This window comes from Podarcis filfolensis (genome assembly GCF_964270895.1).
Source record: "Podarcis filfolensis genome assembly, chromosome: 13".
NCBI classification, from domain to species: domain Eukaryota; kingdom Metazoa; phylum Chordata; class Lepidosauria; order Squamata; family Lacertidae; genus Podarcis; species Podarcis filfolensis.
Genome location: NC_139615.1, coordinates 19,716,218 through 19,733,361, shown reverse-complemented (window position 1 = coordinate 19,733,361; position 17,144 = coordinate 19,716,218). Strand labels below are relative to the sequence as shown.

The following is a 17,144-nucleotide window of genomic DNA, read 5'->3' as shown; positions in this document are numbered from 1 at the left end:
ACCTCACAGTTCTTTCTTGACCTCCATTCCCCAGTTTTGTTCTTATCATGCTCCCTGCATTAAGCCGAACTTTGTTCCAAAACACCTTCTCCAAACCATTCCGCTCACTGTGTTCTCACTGCCAGCCCGCTCTGCTGCTCCCCACTTGTGAGACACTTGCAGCAGTCATCACCTTACTCTAGAGCTTCCTCGATGGGGGGAAAGAATGAAATGCATAACTCTGATGAAGCGGACTCTCTAGTCCAGAAAATCTTATGCCATGGAAAAAAAGAAGTGTTGATCTTTCAGGGGCCACACGATGCAGCAACAGACTGACATGGCCAGCCCCGTGAAACATGAAATCGAGAAGCACTCCAAAATAATTTCAAAATCCACATTAGGGCAATACCTTTATTAGGTCAACCAAAATATTACAAACTGCATGCAAGCTTTCTCCAGAACCTTTCCTTTTCATGTGTCTCCAAAGTAAGTGATCTGATGAGGGTTGCAGCATAAGGCCCCTTCTGCACCCTTCATATGCATGCCGTTGTTTGGAGTTCAACTTATCTCTAAAACTACCCATCCCTTCTATATCTGCTTATTGTGCCTACCTCCACTTTCAAATATCTTTGCTGGAAACAGATCTGACACCAGTTATCCTCAGAACGTCATTGCAGCCTGAATCACAGTCCTCTGCAATGACCTAACTCGTTACAATGCCCCTTTATATAACTTCCATCCATACAATATTAAGTTAATACTATTAACCAATCCCCCCCTCTCTGTGTGTGTGTGTGTGTGTGTCTGTGTGCGCGCGTGCAAGAGGTAGGGAGGGGTTACTTGCTCTTCTTTGACATCTTTTGTCATATTTGCCCATCTCAAAGGTCTAAAATAAGCTTCCTGCCACTTCCCTCCACAAATCTCACTTTGTGCCACCAAGTACCCAGGAGTCTTGTGCCTCCAAAGCCCACCCTGTTCTAAACCTCAACCAATACTTCTATTGCTATTCCCAGAGGTCCCAGACATCCCGTCTGCTCCAGACCTTGACAGACTTGCCTCCTCCTCCGGGAACCCAGTTGTTCTAGATCCACAGCAGCCCTTGCTTTATACCAGGAGTAGCTACCATGGTGTGCTCCACATGATTTGGACCACAGCTCCCAACAGCTCAGCCAGCATGGCCAATGGTCAGGGATGATGCATGTTGTAGTAAAAAAAAACAAACCACATTTGGAGCGCCTCACATTGGTTACCCTGCCTTAACTCAATAAACCCCATGCTTCTCCCCAAATAGCTAGAATTCTCCCTGAATAAGTAGCTCTTCCCTTCCCTGCCCACCTCTGGCAATCCTTTCCCCTTGTGAATGCAGAAGTCCTGCACCAAAGGACAGCTCTCTTGCAAGTTCCACATTCATAGGTAACTTTGGCTTTGCAAGGAGTAGAAAGACCAGTGAGAGCTGACTTTCTCTTTTGCTGCTCACAAGGAGAGGTGGGTTGCTGATGTGGTGCAGTTAAGAAACTTTGGACTTAGGGGGAGAGTCCTCTTAAGGTGGCAATGTGACTTCACCTACTTCCAAATTTAGTCAGCCGGCTGTGCTGTGTTTGAGTCCCTGCTACTCATTCTGCTGAGTGGGCCCCTGGACTTCTGCCCCAAAGTCCAGCCACTGAAGGTGCCTTGCATAATGTCCAGGGAACACCTCGTAACGCTTGCTGGATTTGTGATAATAATTTGCCCCCATCAGCTGTCCAGTTTGTAGAATAGAAGCTTTGAACAGCCAAGGGGGAGAGCGAAAGTCATCTCAGGGCAACAGTGGCGGCCAAACCATGACTCTTCCAGGGACCAGAATAACATGTCCTCCTTTTTCTTTTTCTTGACTTTGTGCCCACCACCAAGCACACACACACACTTTTCCTTTACTTCTCACCCCTACTGGATTCCCCATCTGCTACTTCAATATGCTCCCTCATTCATTTCAGGCAAAAGGGGCTATTTCTGTGCTGACGGAGGGACAGCTGGATCCCAACCCAGAGGGGTGGGGGCAGGATTGGGTTTGACAGGGTGGTGGTAAGAGGACAAAACCTCTATCTTTTCAAACAGGGTCCTAATAGGTTGGATAGAGAACCGGAGACTTAGGATTTGGGGGCTATTTAGAAGAAGAGAAGCTCAGAAGGTGGAAAGAAGGTGCTAGCAAGGTCTTCTCTTTCTGGTGTTTCCATTAATTCTCTGTGTCTGACCTTGCATCAGTCCGTCCTGCACCAAAAAAAAAATTAAAAAATGGTCCAGAATCAGATATATGAATAATATTTCTTCTCTCTCCCATGTATTCTGCCCTGAACTCCACTTGCTGACACACACCATCTTTCCCAGGAGGCATAATTCATTATTTCTACCAAAATGAATTGGGACTCCCAGAGCTGCTAAAATGGGGACCCATATAGCTGTCTTCCTCATTAGTGTGTGTGTGTGTGTGTGTGTGTGTGTGTGTGTGTTGGAGATAATGGCTGTAAAATGGTGCATGTGTGGGGAGGAGGAGGGTGTACAGAGAAGAAGGCATCACCAACCCAATATATCCAGCAGCTGGGAATATTATATGAGAGAACAACTCAAGACTCTGGAAGTGAGTCACCAATGCTAGATGGTCCCCAGGAACGTTGCTTTCCTTTGGGATCTCAAAAGGCCTCCTTCCCTCCCCTCCCCACCTTGGAGAAAAATGATAGACCTAAAACACACACACAAAAATCAAGATCAGAGCATCAGTTCCATCTATCCTCTATACTTTCTGTTTATTCATCTATCCAATCACTGCTTTCTCTTTCTCTTCTCCTCCCTCCTCCCATGCCTTGTCCTGTGCTTCCTGGATCCCTTGGCTTGCCCATTCTTCTCCTCCTCCTTTCTCTCTCTCTCTCTCTCCCCCCCCCCCACTTCCTGGGCACCGCACTGCGCTTCAAAAGAGATTCTAGGGTTTGTGTGCAGAAACTGCTGACGGGACGGGAATTCTGTGCAGTGCAGAGATCCAGCGAGTGGAAGAGAAAGCAGAGAGATTGCTTTGCAGAAGGAGATGGGGATATGGTGTGTGTGTGTGTGTGTGCGCACGCGCGCATGCACACACACTCACACACATCCATAGTTAAATGTGTTAGTGTGGAGTGTGTGTACACATATGTGTGAGCAAGAAAGTGTTCCTGCATTGCACAAGGCTATATGATCTCTGTGTTGGGACATGCATGCTAAGTGTGTGCATAAAGATACATGGGGCTATCTGTATCTGTGTACAACATGCCCAACTGCATGTACATGCATGGAAGTATGTGGGTATGTATGGGTGCAAGAAGTGTTGCCTGGGAAAGTCATGTTCCGTGCAAGTGTAGAAGCATGTTTGGATGTGCTCAAATTGAACAGTCATTTACTATGTGCATAATAACAAAAGATCTCGTGTGTGTGTGTGTGTGTGTGTGTTTGTGTGTGCAGATCAGGGCTACCTCTATAAAGATCTACATATTTATGAAAAGTATATATAACATGATCTATAGAATATATGCCTATGTAAATCTGCACACAATGTATACTGAATGTCTTGTGTGCCTATTTGTGCGTATTTATGTTTGAATGTGCACACATGCTGAGTTTTGGTTGCAGATTAGTCTGCAACTAAACCAGCTTAAATCTAATTGAAATCAGTAGATACGGCATAAGCTCATTAAGCAATGAGCTTGTTTAGGTGGACTTGCATGGTGGTATGTGTACAACCGCAGAGATGCATGTGCATCCCTGATTGTGTGTTCAGGAAGGGATAGGAGTGCAGTGAAAGGAATGCATGAGGGTGTGTTACTTTGTGTGCAAACGCACATTAGGATCTGTGTATCTACAGGCCTGCAAAAGAGCACAGCACTGAGTGTGCTCAGTTGGACTGCCTGCGGTTGGGAGAAAATGGATGGAAGTTGTGTGTGTGTACATATGTGCAAGGCATGTATATGTGTGCAGGGTGAACACGCAAAGGAATGCCAGGTACAAAGGGGCAGGTAGCTTCTTGTATACACGTGAGGAACAGCTCTTTGGTGTGTGCATTGACACAAGGTCTATGGGAGAGCATGTGTAGGTCAGTGTAGGTGCACAGATGTTGCCCAGTTGTGGATGAATGGCTGAGCAAATGGAGGGGCAGACATGCATGCCCTTATGTAAGGAATCTTGTCTCTGAGGACAGCAGTTGGGTTGTGCTTCCAGTGACAAAGCATTTTGTGGTAATGTGGCAACTGTGTGTGTGTGTGTGTACCCAATGGGATATGTGAATGAATTACAGAATTTTCTGTGGTAAGTCTATGTGCAGGAAAGCACATGACTGCTTGCATCATTGCTTCCCTTCACGGGTTTTAGCAAGGCACCGGAGTGGGGGAACGGTGTAACAGAAGGTGTCTGAGTGCTGAGCATCCGGCACAATCCTGAAGCCTCAGCAGAAACCTCCTAGCGCTCTTTATTCATTAATCAGAATGCAGATGTTAAGACTGTTTAAAAGCTCACTGGTGGGAATATTGCATGAAATAAGTAAAAAACCTCAAAAAAAACGAACAAACAGGAGGAGGAAGAAGGGGAAAGGGTTTCCCCTCCCCTTCTCGCATCAAAGTTTTGCTGTGAAAATTGGAAAGAGAATGGCAATCAAGCCCCCTACTCAGTCCCAAAGTTTCGGAGACACTTACAGACAGGGTTATTTTTTTTCTTTTCTTTTTCTCATCTATAATTTCTCATCTGTAAAAAAACAATAATGATGATCTGCCCTAATAGGGCTGTGAGAGGCTCAAGGGTAACACCAGGGAAGCGGAACCTGATGCCCTCCACATTTCGTTAATTCCAATCTTCCATCAGTCCCAGCCAGAATAGACCGGGATCAGGAATGGTGGGAGTCGGAGTCCGAAAAGCATGTGGGAAGGCCACACATTTCCCATCCCTGCCTTATCTTCACCAAAGGCAACTCAAATCTTACCCTGAGGAAAAACAGTTTTTGCAGCCTACGTACTTCATGCAAATCAGGGAATAACTGCAGTCATAAGGTCCACAGAGTTGCTTTTTTAAAATTCAGGATGAGAATCTTAGGGTATTGAATGAACACTATGCCGGTTTTCAAATCCTGTGCTTCTAAGGTACAACTGCAGTCATATGGAATATTTATTTGATTGCAATAATATGTTATTTTTTTCCTCCAAGGAGCACAGGGAAGCATGCATGCACCTCACCACCACAAACTATGTATTCTCGCAGGGAACCTATGAAATAGATTAGGCTGAGAGGTAGCAATGGACCCAAAGTCACCCAGTGGCTTTCTTGGCTGAGGAGGGATTTGAATCCAGGTCCCCCTTTATTTCAAGTCCAAACTTTGGCCTTATGCCACATTGAGAATGTATATGTGCCACACTGTGATGTATCCTTGCATACAGACCCAATTAAGAGTTACGGTAATAGCAGTAGCAATTTTATATATAAAATCTCATTGGCTGAGAGAGCCAGTGTGGAACAGTGGATTGTGTGATTAGGGAGACCTGGGTTCAAATTCCTGCTCAGCCATGAATTTCAGTAGGCCATCTTGCTACCTAATCTACCATACAGGGTTGTTGTGGATAAAGCATGAAGGAAGAGAAAGAGATGTGTCGCCCTAAGCCCTTTGGAAGAAGGACAGGATAAAAATGTAATAAGCAGCTGCTCCTGAAGAACAGTAATAGATGTGGCGGTTGCTGGTATTTTGTATGGCTTTAAGACAGCGTCAGCTCTCAAGATGTTTCTGGACTTCAGCTCCTGTCATCCCTGATTATTGGCCAATGGTGGCTGGAGCCGATGGTGGCCAGAAGTCACAGCAAAATCTGGAGTGCCAGGTTTCCCCACTCCTGATTTAAAAGGTGGTTAGACAAATTCATGGAGGATAAGGCTAGCAATGCCTACTAGTAATGATAGGCCAGTGGAACTTCCATTGAGTATGCCACTGAAGATCAGGTGCTGGGGAGCCCATGGTGTTGTGTTCATAAAGGACAGCCCATACTTCAGTGGTGGAGCTATGGCAAAAGTCCCAGGTTCAATCAAATTGACAAATGTCTCAGCTGGCAGGTGCTGGGAAAGAGTTTCTGCCTGAGACCTTGGAGGGCCACGGACAGTAAGGGCAGTCAGTAATGGACTAAAGATCAATAGCCCTGACGGACCTGGTGTAAGTTACCTTTATAGGCTGCAGAAATGTAAATCGATAATTGTTTATCATTTATGATTTGTCACTTTCCCTACTCTAACTGTCTTAAGCCTATTCTACTCATACAGTGCAATGAGGTGCCAGAAAGGACTGCAAGGGGTGTGGGGGATGGAATACTATTTTTAAATGCTCCAGTTTTGCCGCTCCCCCTTTTAAAAAAAAAAACCGTCTTGCAAGCAGGCAACTAGATCATCAGAAGCTGGACTACTTTTCTACTTGCAAGGATTTAAAAAAACAAACTCAAGGGGAACATTCAAAAATGTGACCGTAATCTCTCACACTAGTGAAATCCAGTCCAGCCTACAACCCCCAAGTCTTAGCTTTGCCTGCATGCCTTTCCACTTGTTGGCATAGAGAATGAGAAAAGGAAAGGGGATATCTGCCTTCTGCCAGGAGCATACTCTGTTTTCGTTTGCCATGTGGGTGGGTAGGGATGGATGCTTAAGCACAAATGTGTTCCTTCAGTAGGGGATGCTGTTCCTTCTCTGTCTAGTCTTTTCTAAGAATGCATGAGCACTAATGGCTTTCTTCCCCATCCTCCCCTGTTACACACCCTCTTTCCCCACGCCCTGCCTCTCTCTCCAGTATGTGGCCTTTGCCTCGCTCTTCTTCATCCTCATCTCCATCACCACCTTCTGCCTGGAGACCCACGAGGCTTTCAACCACATCACAAACAAGACAGAGGTCATACAGTCAGAGAACGGCACCACCGTAAAGGTGGACTTTGAGATGGAGACGGAGCCATTCCTCACCTACGTGGAAGGGATGTGTGTCATCTGGTTTACCTTTGAGTTCCTCATGCGTGTCATCTTTTGCCCAGACAAGCTGGAGTTCATCAAGAGCACCCTCAACATCATCGACTTTGTGGCCATCCTGCCCTTCTACCTGGAAGTGGGCCTCAGTGGCCTCTCGTCCAAAGCGGCCAAGGACGTGCTGGGCTTCCTGAGGGTGGTAAGATTTGTCCGGATCCTAAGGATCTTCAAGCTGACAAGGCATTTCGTAGGGCTGAGAGTCCTAGGCCACACATTGAGAGCCAGTACCAATGAGTTCTTGCTCCTCATCATCTTCCTGGCCCTGGGGGTCTTGATCTTTGCCACCATGATCTACTACGCCGAAAGGATCGGGGCTGACCCAGACGACATCACAGGCAGCAAGCACACCACCTTCAAGAACATCCCCATTGGGTTCTGGTGGGCGGTGGTCACCATGACGACTTTGGGCTACGGTGACATGTACCCCGAGACCTGGTCAGGCATGTTGGTGGGAGCACTGTGCGCCTTGGCTGGCGTGCTGACCATTGCCATGCCCGTGCCCGTCATCGTCAACAACTTTGGCATGTATTATTCGCTGGCCATGGCCAAGCAGAAACTACCAAAGAAAAAGAACAAGCACATCCCACGAGCCCCCCAGCCTGGGTCGCCCAACTACTGCAAACCGGACATGCAGTCCCCACATCGCAGCAACCAGGGTGACTCATGCCCCCTTGCTCAAGAGGAGATCATCGAGATCAACAGGGCAGGTAAGGTGGGGGTGGGAAACACCCTGAGGGCAGAAATGGCTAAAAATGCAAACTATTTGCATAAACAGTCTCCTAATCTGGCAGCTTCGAAACTTTCTTCCATCTGGGTTCCTCTTTCCACACTGAGTTACATGCTGAGGAACTGCTGTTAGGAGGTTGCCCCAGAGCCTATGCACTCTGAAGAGGATTCTTGGGCATCTTAGAGAGTGCGCTCTCATTGTTCCCCTCCATGTGAAACTGAGAGTTACCCTTAGAATGCATCCTGTACACCTCTTTGCACTGGTTGGTAGTCATGGGCAAGCTGTCCTTCAGGAAAGCTTGTCCATAGCTCATTTGCTTAATTATTATTTTTTTTTAAAAAAAAATAAGCTGTTCTGCTGTAAGCCACTTGTGTAAAAAAGGACAAACAAATTTAAGTAATAAATAAAATAATAATAAAATGAATAAAATACTTCCAGGCCTCCTTTCCAGGTCTTGCTGAACCTCAATTTCCTTGCCCTATGCATCCCACAGCTGTCTCCATATGGTAGGTTAGGATTCCAGCACCCTCCCTGAGATCAGAAGATCATAGAGTTGGAAGGGACTGTGTGAGTCATCTCCAACCCCCTGCAATGCAGGAATCTTTTGCCCAATGTGGGGCTTGAACCTCAATCCTGAGTCTCATGCTCTACTGACTGAGTCATGTTAGTAGAATTTTGTCAGTGCCGTCAGTATACTCTCTTTGAGGTTAAACCCTGATGAACCCCAGACATGTAAGAAGAGCCCTGCTGGATCAAACCAAAATCCATCTAGTACAGAATCCTGTTTCCCAGAGTGGTCAGCCAGATGGCTTCAGGAGGCTATAACCAGGACATGCAGGCAAGAGACTTCCCCCAGTTTAACCTCCTCCACAACACAGTGTGTGGTATCCAATGGGATACTGCATCTGAACACAGCACTTTTAAATTCTTCTGTCATTGCCAATAGGCCATTGATAGAAACATCCTCCTCCATGAATTTGTCCTATCGTCTTTTAAAGCCATCAAAGCCAGAGGCCATCAGCACATCTTGTGGCAGCATATTTCATAAAGTGATCTTACATTTTGTAAATAAACAGTTTGCTTTCTCTGTCCCTGAATCAACTGCTAATCGATTTCAGGTCTCGGTCTCTCTCTCTCTTACACACACACACACACACACACACACACACACACACACACCGCTCAAGTTCTAGTAATATGGGAGAAGGAGAAAAGAGATCTCTGTAGATAATTTCACCACATTATTCTGTGGAACATAGTTTGAAAACTGCTATTCTAATCCAACCTGAACCTTGGAATAATTCTTCAACCAACTCATCCCTGCTGCTTCTGACAGCAGCTAATACAATCAGTAGCATGGGAAACAGCAATTTTAAATTCAAATAATAGTCTCCTAGAAACGTGGAGGATATTATTGTGTCACATTCTTTTCCTTGTCTGATGCTTTGCTGCATCGGGTGCTTGTCCCTCCATGCCTTACAGTCTCTATAGCACAGTTTCTGCCCTTGTGAGAGATGTAATATAAGAGAAAGGCTGGAGGAAAGTGAAGCACGTTCCCTCTAAACAAGCTGGTTGACTGTTACCTGGTATAGTTTCAGTGGAGTCAGTTTATACATTGCTCTGCCAGCCATTCCAGTGTACAACAATCCAGAGCAGACAGCTTGTGCCATATACACGTGTGTGTGAACCAGCACTGTGATTCCGGTTTATGATGTGCACTGCTCAAGTGCCACACATATGCAGAAACCTAAACTCAGTGAGGAATTCAGCATCCAGGGAATCTCTGCTTTATTTCTCTAAGCAAGTTTCTAGCCCTTAACAATTACAGAGAGATGCGAAGAAAACACTTTGAAATTTTAGAAGTCTTTCCAGCACCCCAAAGAGGGGTCCTGTGCTCCCTTTCTTGCTCTTTGCCCTTCCCAATAAGCAGAAGAGGAAGCAGAGTAAATTTCATTAAACAAAATAGATAAGGAAAGATCTATAGCTCGTACTTTGTTGATGATATGAAAAAATAATACAGACTAAACACAGCTCTACTGTTACTTATTCATAAATAATATTAAACCCACCTTATCTAATGAACCCAGTAGTGCTGCTTATGATTGATACAGATCTTGCAGTTAAAATAATAAGCTGCAGTATTTCCTCCCCTTTATGACGAACCTTTAGGGTAGGGGTTTCTTTTTCCCATTTTACACATAGCTGAGCCTAAGCCGTAGCAGCTTGCCCAAGGCCACACAAATCTGTGAGCAGGACAGAATCACAGGGCTCCTAGAATCAAAACCAGTTATTGATTCACTGGCTCAAAATCCAGCTGCCAGTCTCTTAAAACTGTATCTCATCCTCCCCCCTCCCATTGATTGCCCAAAGTTCACTGGTGACCATTAGATATGGAGGGAAAGCCAGAAATGTGAGTCAATACATTTTGTAGCTAAAATATTTTGCAATCTGAACAAGCAGTCTTTCTAGTGGGTTGTATCCCATGGGTCAGATCTGTCAGTCTTCCAAGCTGCCACTCTTAATGGCACCAAAATCGGCTGTCCTGAGACCCCCACCTCTCTTTACCTCATAGTACGCCTGTGTCAGAAATGAGCCAAGATTACACCACATCACCTGACATAAAAAGCAGGAGGAGAGTTAGTAGGGCCAAGTTTTGACTGGAGATGAGGAAGCTCCCACTGGATTGATATAATGGATCTTGGACAGGAGATTGGTTATATTAAGAGGCAGAGTTTTACCAAGGCAAAGGCTGTAATGTTGGCAAATGAAGCTCCTTCTCCTAACTGTCTTCCTCTCTTTGCTTTGTATACAGCCCTGCACTTTACCTTTTGATATAAGGGGGGCAGTAAGCTAACAATATCACAGAGGCAAGGAATGCTCCACGGGTATTTTTAGGAAACCTGGGCTCAAATCTTTGCTCAGCGTCGAAGTCACCAAGGGGATGGGGCCAAGTCATTAAGTTTTTGTCTCAGTTCTTCTAACTGTCAAATGAGAATACCAATTGAAATGAGGATTTTAAGTGCTATGTTGCGATTATCTTGATAGTGCGGTGGTTTTCAAACTCTCTTCACAGAAACATGGGCATTCCTCAGAAGCTTATTAGTAAGAAGCTTTGGAAACTTGTCCACCATTAGCAGTCCTCCTCTACAGTGTGCGGCTAAAAGAGAGTTTGTGTGTGTTTTGACTGGTTCTCCAGGCATTGATGAGGTCAGGCATTTTGCAGAGACCTCAGGGCTCATTTCATTTATTTATTTCATTCACTGTATATCCCACCTTTCTCCATTATGAAACTCAAGGCAGCATCCATGGTATGCCCAGGTGGATTTCCCAGCAGACCTAGATCTATTGAGACCCAGAGCTGGTTTAAACAATCATTTCCTCTCCCCATTTGCTCTGTGAGGGCAATAGGGGCCTCTTAACAACTCTTAGTGCCCTTAACAAATTACAGCCCCCAGGATTCTTTGGAGGAAACCATGACTGTTTAAAATGGTTACGATACTTCTTTAAATGTATACTGCAGATGAGGCCTCAGTTGACCCCCTCACGTAACAGCATTTTGCTGTATAACAAAAACCTTTTTGGTTTTTTATATGGGTATTTTTATTTTTTGCTTTCCAATGCTTTTGTTTTATCAGCTACACCTGTCTTATTTTATTATCTCTGGCTGTATATATTTGATTGTATCCAGTGCTCAGAGTACACCCACTGCAATTAATGACCATTTCTTACTTAGGTCCATCCATTTCAATAGGTCTGCTTTGAGTAGAGCTAGCATTGGATACAACCTATTGTATTTCCTAGAACATTAATATTTTATAGTGGATTTCAATTGTTGCTAGCCGTCCTAAGTAGTATGTAAGTGTTAGAAGGGCAAGATCTAAATGTTCAAGGCAAATCATAACCCTTGTAGCGTTCTGAAAAGCTAAGGGTGCCATCCCAAAAGCAAAGGAGAGAAGCCCCCTCCTTCTGTAATCTAAGCACTACAGAGCCCGAATACTAGCAAAGGTACCACTTTTCTTGGAGCACCCAAGAAGACCAGAGACTACACAATAAGATTCTCAAATCACCTCTTCCAGATTAAGGGGGACCAACTAAGGGTGCCTTGTGCAAACTCCCCCCAGAATCCTGAAGCTGGAACTGCATCCTAAAGTGCATCTTCAGTTCATCTGGAGCAATGCCAAATCCCTGTGAGGGTAACCAGCATCCTTCACAAACCATGCATGCCCCCTAGAATGCATCCCAGAATCCTTTGCAATGCAGAGGGGTTTGGCAGCAGACCAACGGATGCTGCTGCCAGGGTTCTCTGGGGTCAGCAAGTTTGAAAGCCAGTGGCCTTAATCTCTCTTTCTTCATCCCAGTTTCCTCCCTTGGGTTTTTAGCTGCTGATTCTTTGTTGTGGTGCAAAAGCTGCTTCTTCCTTTGCAAGAAAAGACCTGATCTAGCTGTTTTTCAGGGTAAGGTTGTCTAGGGTAGCCCATCTCTGGCTGTGGATTAACTTTGTCCTTCCAAAATGACTCATATGCTAACATCGAAGGGCCTGTTTTGGCAACTTGAGCCACATTTGATGAAGAATTATTATATTTTTCTTCTACGGAGGGATGGGGGTGGAGAGGAGGAGGAGGAGGCAAGCTTGGCAGCTATGCTAGGATTTAGATGATTTAGAAGTACTGGAACATTTCATTTTGATTTACATATAAAATTGATCCACTAGCCGTTTGTCGGAAAAGGCACTGAGAATCAGGACTGAAGGGCGTTTGCCAATACATACGTTGCCCTCCTATTTCCTCTCCTCTTTTAGCGGAGTAGAGCATCTGTGAAGATTCCCTGGCATTGCTTGCTCTTACAGAGTTAAGGAGGTGACTCTTGCCTGAATTTCTGCATGTGGAAAGAGCATCCCAAATACCCAAGATACACTGGGGCTCAAGTAGCAGATGGGTCCTCCTATGAGCTGGCAAGGACAATCAAGTTGTTGGCAGGGAATCCCACAAGGGAGACAGTCATGCACATCCCCAGCAAAGGCTAAGAGCCAGGATGACTGGGTTCCCTAGGAATCAGTGGGTCCATCTATGAAGATTTCTGGGCTCTTTCAGAGAGCAGTTGGGGGGGTGAAGAATGTAGGAGCAAGACTTCTTGAGATCTTTTAGAATGACAGAGACAAGGAAAGTGCTTGTGGCAGGAAAAGATAGGGAAGGCTAATACCTTTGAGCAGAGAAGGCTTGAAAAGGCAGGATGCCTAGTTGACCGGGGATAGTCAAAATTCATAAGGGGTGCAGCTGAGAAATGGGAATGCAGACAGGCGAGAATTGGACTACAGTCTGAAAAGTATATCACAGTGAAAGCAGCTGACCACTACCCCTTTCTGTGCATGCATAGACACACACACACACGAGTTCTCCTGCTCTTTGGTGGCTATTCACCCAGCAAATCTTCAAAGACAGGCAACAAGGCGGAGGTGGGGGAAGGTTGCATGCTGTAGGGCCCCCAGGGCTCGCGGCCAGTTCCTGCCATCCTCTCCCAAGCGCTCCAGTTGCCCTGGGCCAGAAAGGCCATTTGCAGCAAGTGCAGTGGAGGAGCAAGGATTCACTTAATTGGACAGGATCTTGGCTATGCATCAAACATGGCAGAGGGAGAAAGGGGGGAGGCCCAGGGGGATATGGTTGCTAGAACATCTCCTAATGCTATCAGGGAGACACATCAGCCTCTGTCTCACTGCATCCCGCCCCCCATCACCCGGTGCACCGTTTTATATCTCCGCCCCTTGGTAGGAACTTCACATTTCCCACCTCAGTTTCTCACATCCAAGTGTAAGTGCCTTTCGGTCCCCATGGCAACAACTTCCCCGCAACTTCATCAACTAGGTTTATGCCCTCACTTCTGTACACCACGCTGGTAAGGGTCTTCCCTCCTGCTGTTCCACCAGTCATATTTCCACAACACTACCCTTCCCAGGGCTGGTCAAAGACATTTTTTTACCTGAGGCAAAAGGCAAGATGGTGTCCCACCCAAACTGCATATTTGGAAGCTGAGTGGGCCAGCAGCTGAAACTTGCTTCAACACTGATGAGGGCAGCTTAGTGGGTGCATGACAGGTAATGTGGCACACACATACCTATTTTAGAGTAAAGGAGAACAACCAAAGGGTTCAGGAAGAACAGATGGGGGGCTGGTTCCACAGCATCTGCTGGGGTGATTTTGATCTCTGGGCTAGGAAAAGCTTCTTAGGTATTTTTCTGTATATAAACAATAGCCCTACCATGAGGCAGTGGTGGACCTTAAGAAGAGTAATGTGTCTTGATATAGGGTATGCGCTTTAGGTGCCAAATTGTCCAACCAGCCCCAGTTCTGTTTGTCAGGCTGCTTTCAAAGGCACAGGAGGAGAGCCAATTAAAAAAAAAATCTGGCAATCCTTCGGATAGGTTTTCTGTGAAGTAAGCAATCCACTTGATTTATTTTAAGGCAAAGAAGAGAAGTATGCTTCAGTTTGGAAAAGGGAGTACATAAATCTTTTATATAAAAAAAGATGGGAAGGTTCAGGAAGTGGCTGAGCCATGTGGAGAGGCTGCTAATTTTGTTCATTGCGCTGGCCACTTTTTTATTTTTATTATATTATTTCAGCATTTATACCCCGCTGTCTATGACAGTCATACCCAAAGTGGCTTACAGAAGAAAATGTAATGCTACTTATTTCATTTGGGCCTAGTTAGACCACATTTAGAGTACTTAGTTTAGCTCTGGGCACAACATTTTAATAAAGAAGGATGTTGACAACAGATTCTGAGGAGAGCTAGAAAGACGCGAAAGGGTCGAGAAGACAAATCATGCCAGGAAAGGCTAAAGGAACTGAGTATGTTTAGCCTAGAGCTGTGGTTTTCAAACTGTTCCTAGAAATCTTTTGCGACATGCGGGGATTCCACGGAGATGTGCAACGTTTACTCAGCCAACAAATCAGTGCGGAAAAAGTCCCTGAGGGCAGCAATATGAAATTCACTAACCTAGGGGGAAAGATCGGGGGGAGAAGAGTATATGCAACGATTGCCAAGTATTAAAAAATGTCAGAAAGAGCAGGAGCAGTTGTTCATCCTATTTGCTAGAAAAGAGGCTAAGAAGCAATGGGATTAAATTTAGGAACTTATCAGATGACTGGGTTTGGGGTAGATGAACCGTGTTCAATACACATGCAGGTGTTGATTATTAGTTGCACAGGATTCTTCCAGAAATCTTTTTTTAAAAAACAAAACATTATTTGTTTCAGCACATGATTTTGCCAGCACTCAAACACCATTATTGTGATATTGGGAACATGTGATTTTTCCGTCTATAGTGTGTGAAATTTGATTGTGCAGTGTAATAGGAACCTGATGGATAAGTTTGCCTGTGACATCACTAGCGTGAAAGACACATCACCTTCAATAGTTTCCCATAACCTTTCTGAAATTTTGTTTTTAATGTCATTTTTTTGAAATTAAAGGCTGCACCATGCCAGCAAGGGAGTGTTTCAGTCCTTTATTTTGTATGCAGTAAAGCTCCCTCCGGTCTGCAATATTGTTCCACAATTTCATGAAGCCTTTCTCTCTCAGAAAAACTGTTCTCTGCAGGGGCGACCCTGTCCCCCTTTCTAGAATAATTGCCTCACAAGATAAGATATAATTATCTATGTTAACCTACAATAACGTCACCAATTCTACTGATCAAATGATAGGCGTCGTTATCAGAGGGGGAGAACTCCCCTTCTCAAAGTTGTTTGATCAAAACTGAGAGGCTTGATATGGAGCATTATCTTAAATGAGGACAACAAAGATGCTTTTATTAAGGGATAGCAGCTCTTGATAGTCACATATCAAAAGGCCATCACAAAATGGATATTATTTCAGACTATTGTAGCTCTAGGAATGAAAACCTAAAAAAACCCCTCCAAACCCAAATGTTCTTTATCTGTACATTTTTACTTGGTAGCCACAACAAGTGTATGAGCTACTTACTATGTTTTCAGTTTCATTAATGAACTGTGCTAAAAATAAATAATGCCATTTTGTAGCTGCTTTCTTTCAGAACACTTCTGCACTACGCATTTATTTAATCTATGATTTTCTTCACAGAACCTGAGAAATGTTTTGTAAGAGGTTCCTAGTTCTTCCACATAATACAACTCCCAAGTTTCCCTTAAGGAGGGAATCACTATTCCTATCACAAGCGACACTCCACATATTACAAGAATCCTCATAATCACATGTTAACAGAGACAACAGTTTCTTCTTTTTACCCATTTGCTTGAGCAAATCTTAATGTGAGTACAAAAGGGTAGCGAAATAGGTAATCAATTTATATCAACTGAACTTGAATGTGGCCCAAATATAATAATAGCAAGTGGAGGAAAGTCCAGAGTTCATTTTCTCAGAAAGGTTTAGCTGACCCGAAGTTTTCAAAACAGTTTAAATCTAGCAAGATTTTTTGAAATTTTATTTCTACACTTTGGACATTGATCATCATTTATATATTTTAATGCAATTATGCAAAGCATCAACTTGATCAATTCAGTAATGTACATCTGATTTGCAGAGTACATACTTTAAAAACTTACAGCAGCATTCATTATGATTAAATGGTGTACAGTATTCCTGCTAGAAGAAAATTGATTTGATTACAGGCAAGCAAATTTGTGTTTGCCTAAGAATTTGCTCCACCCACCCACACTCCCAAAAAATATTTGTTGTATCTCAGGATGGGAAAGGTAGCTAGGTGGTGGTTTTGTTTTTTGTCTGTTTTTTGAGCTGGGAATTCTGGGGAAGGTGCAAAGGTACTATTGAAAAGCCAGGAGTCTGAGGTTTCTTCTTACTTCTGCATCACTTCTCTTTTTTTCAATCTCACCCCTTTCCCTTATCCGTTCACAGATTCCAAGCAGAATGGTGATGCAGCAAATGCAGCATTGGCTAATGAGGACTGCCCCACCATAGACCAGGCCCTGTCACCTGAGGAGAAGTCACCTGTCACACCTGGCGGTCGGGAACGCTACAACCGTGACCGAGCCTGCTTTCTCCTCTCCACAGGTGACTTTGGTCAGTCACCTGATGGGAACATCCGAAAAGGTACATCCATGTACATAATTTTTGCCCTGCCTCTTTCGCAAGAGCATCTAAACAAGTAGTCCAAGTACGACATTTCCCTTCCCCACATCACCACCACCTCCATAACCCTTGTCATAGCAAAACCTCAAATTGCCACATTTCTGAGGTAAAAAAAGGCAACTGCTAATGTGTACTTTGTTTAAATATAACCCTGTCATGAGGGTTAAAAGGTCATGACAAATTAAAATGAGGCAGATGATGCCCTAGCAACTGGAAGGCCTCAACTTGCCCATCTTTGCTACCATAGCAACAGCATTCATCGTTCCAAGAACAGCGCCCCCTAGT

At 44.6% G+C, this 17,144-nt stretch overlaps 2 protein-coding genes across 8 annotated transcripts in view; one reads left to right on the top strand and one right to left on the bottom strand.

Annotated features, from left to right (window-relative positions):
* Positions 1 to 17,144, bottom strand: part of LOC310746528 (integrin alpha-M-like) — a 156,713-nt gene that overhangs the window by 99,242 nt on the left and 40,327 nt on the right. The window lies entirely within an intron of this gene.
* Positions 1 to 17,144, top strand: part of LOC310746485 (voltage-gated potassium channel KCNC1-like) — a 62,968-nt gene that overhangs the window by 15,200 nt on the left and 30,624 nt on the right. For all 7 annotated transcript variants that reach the window (XR_014540730.1, XR_014540731.1, XR_014540732.1 and 4 more), the window contains exons 3-4: positions 6,785 to 7,718; positions 16,626 to 16,820. Coding sequence is in view for 4 of the 7 variants with exons in the window: in XM_083580264.1 (XP_083436390.1) it covers positions 6,785 to 7,718; positions 16,626 to 16,820 (1,129 nt within the window). In the remaining 3 variants the exon portion in view is untranslated. The remainder of the gene's footprint in view (positions 1 to 6,784; positions 7,719 to 16,625; positions 16,821 to 17,144) is intronic.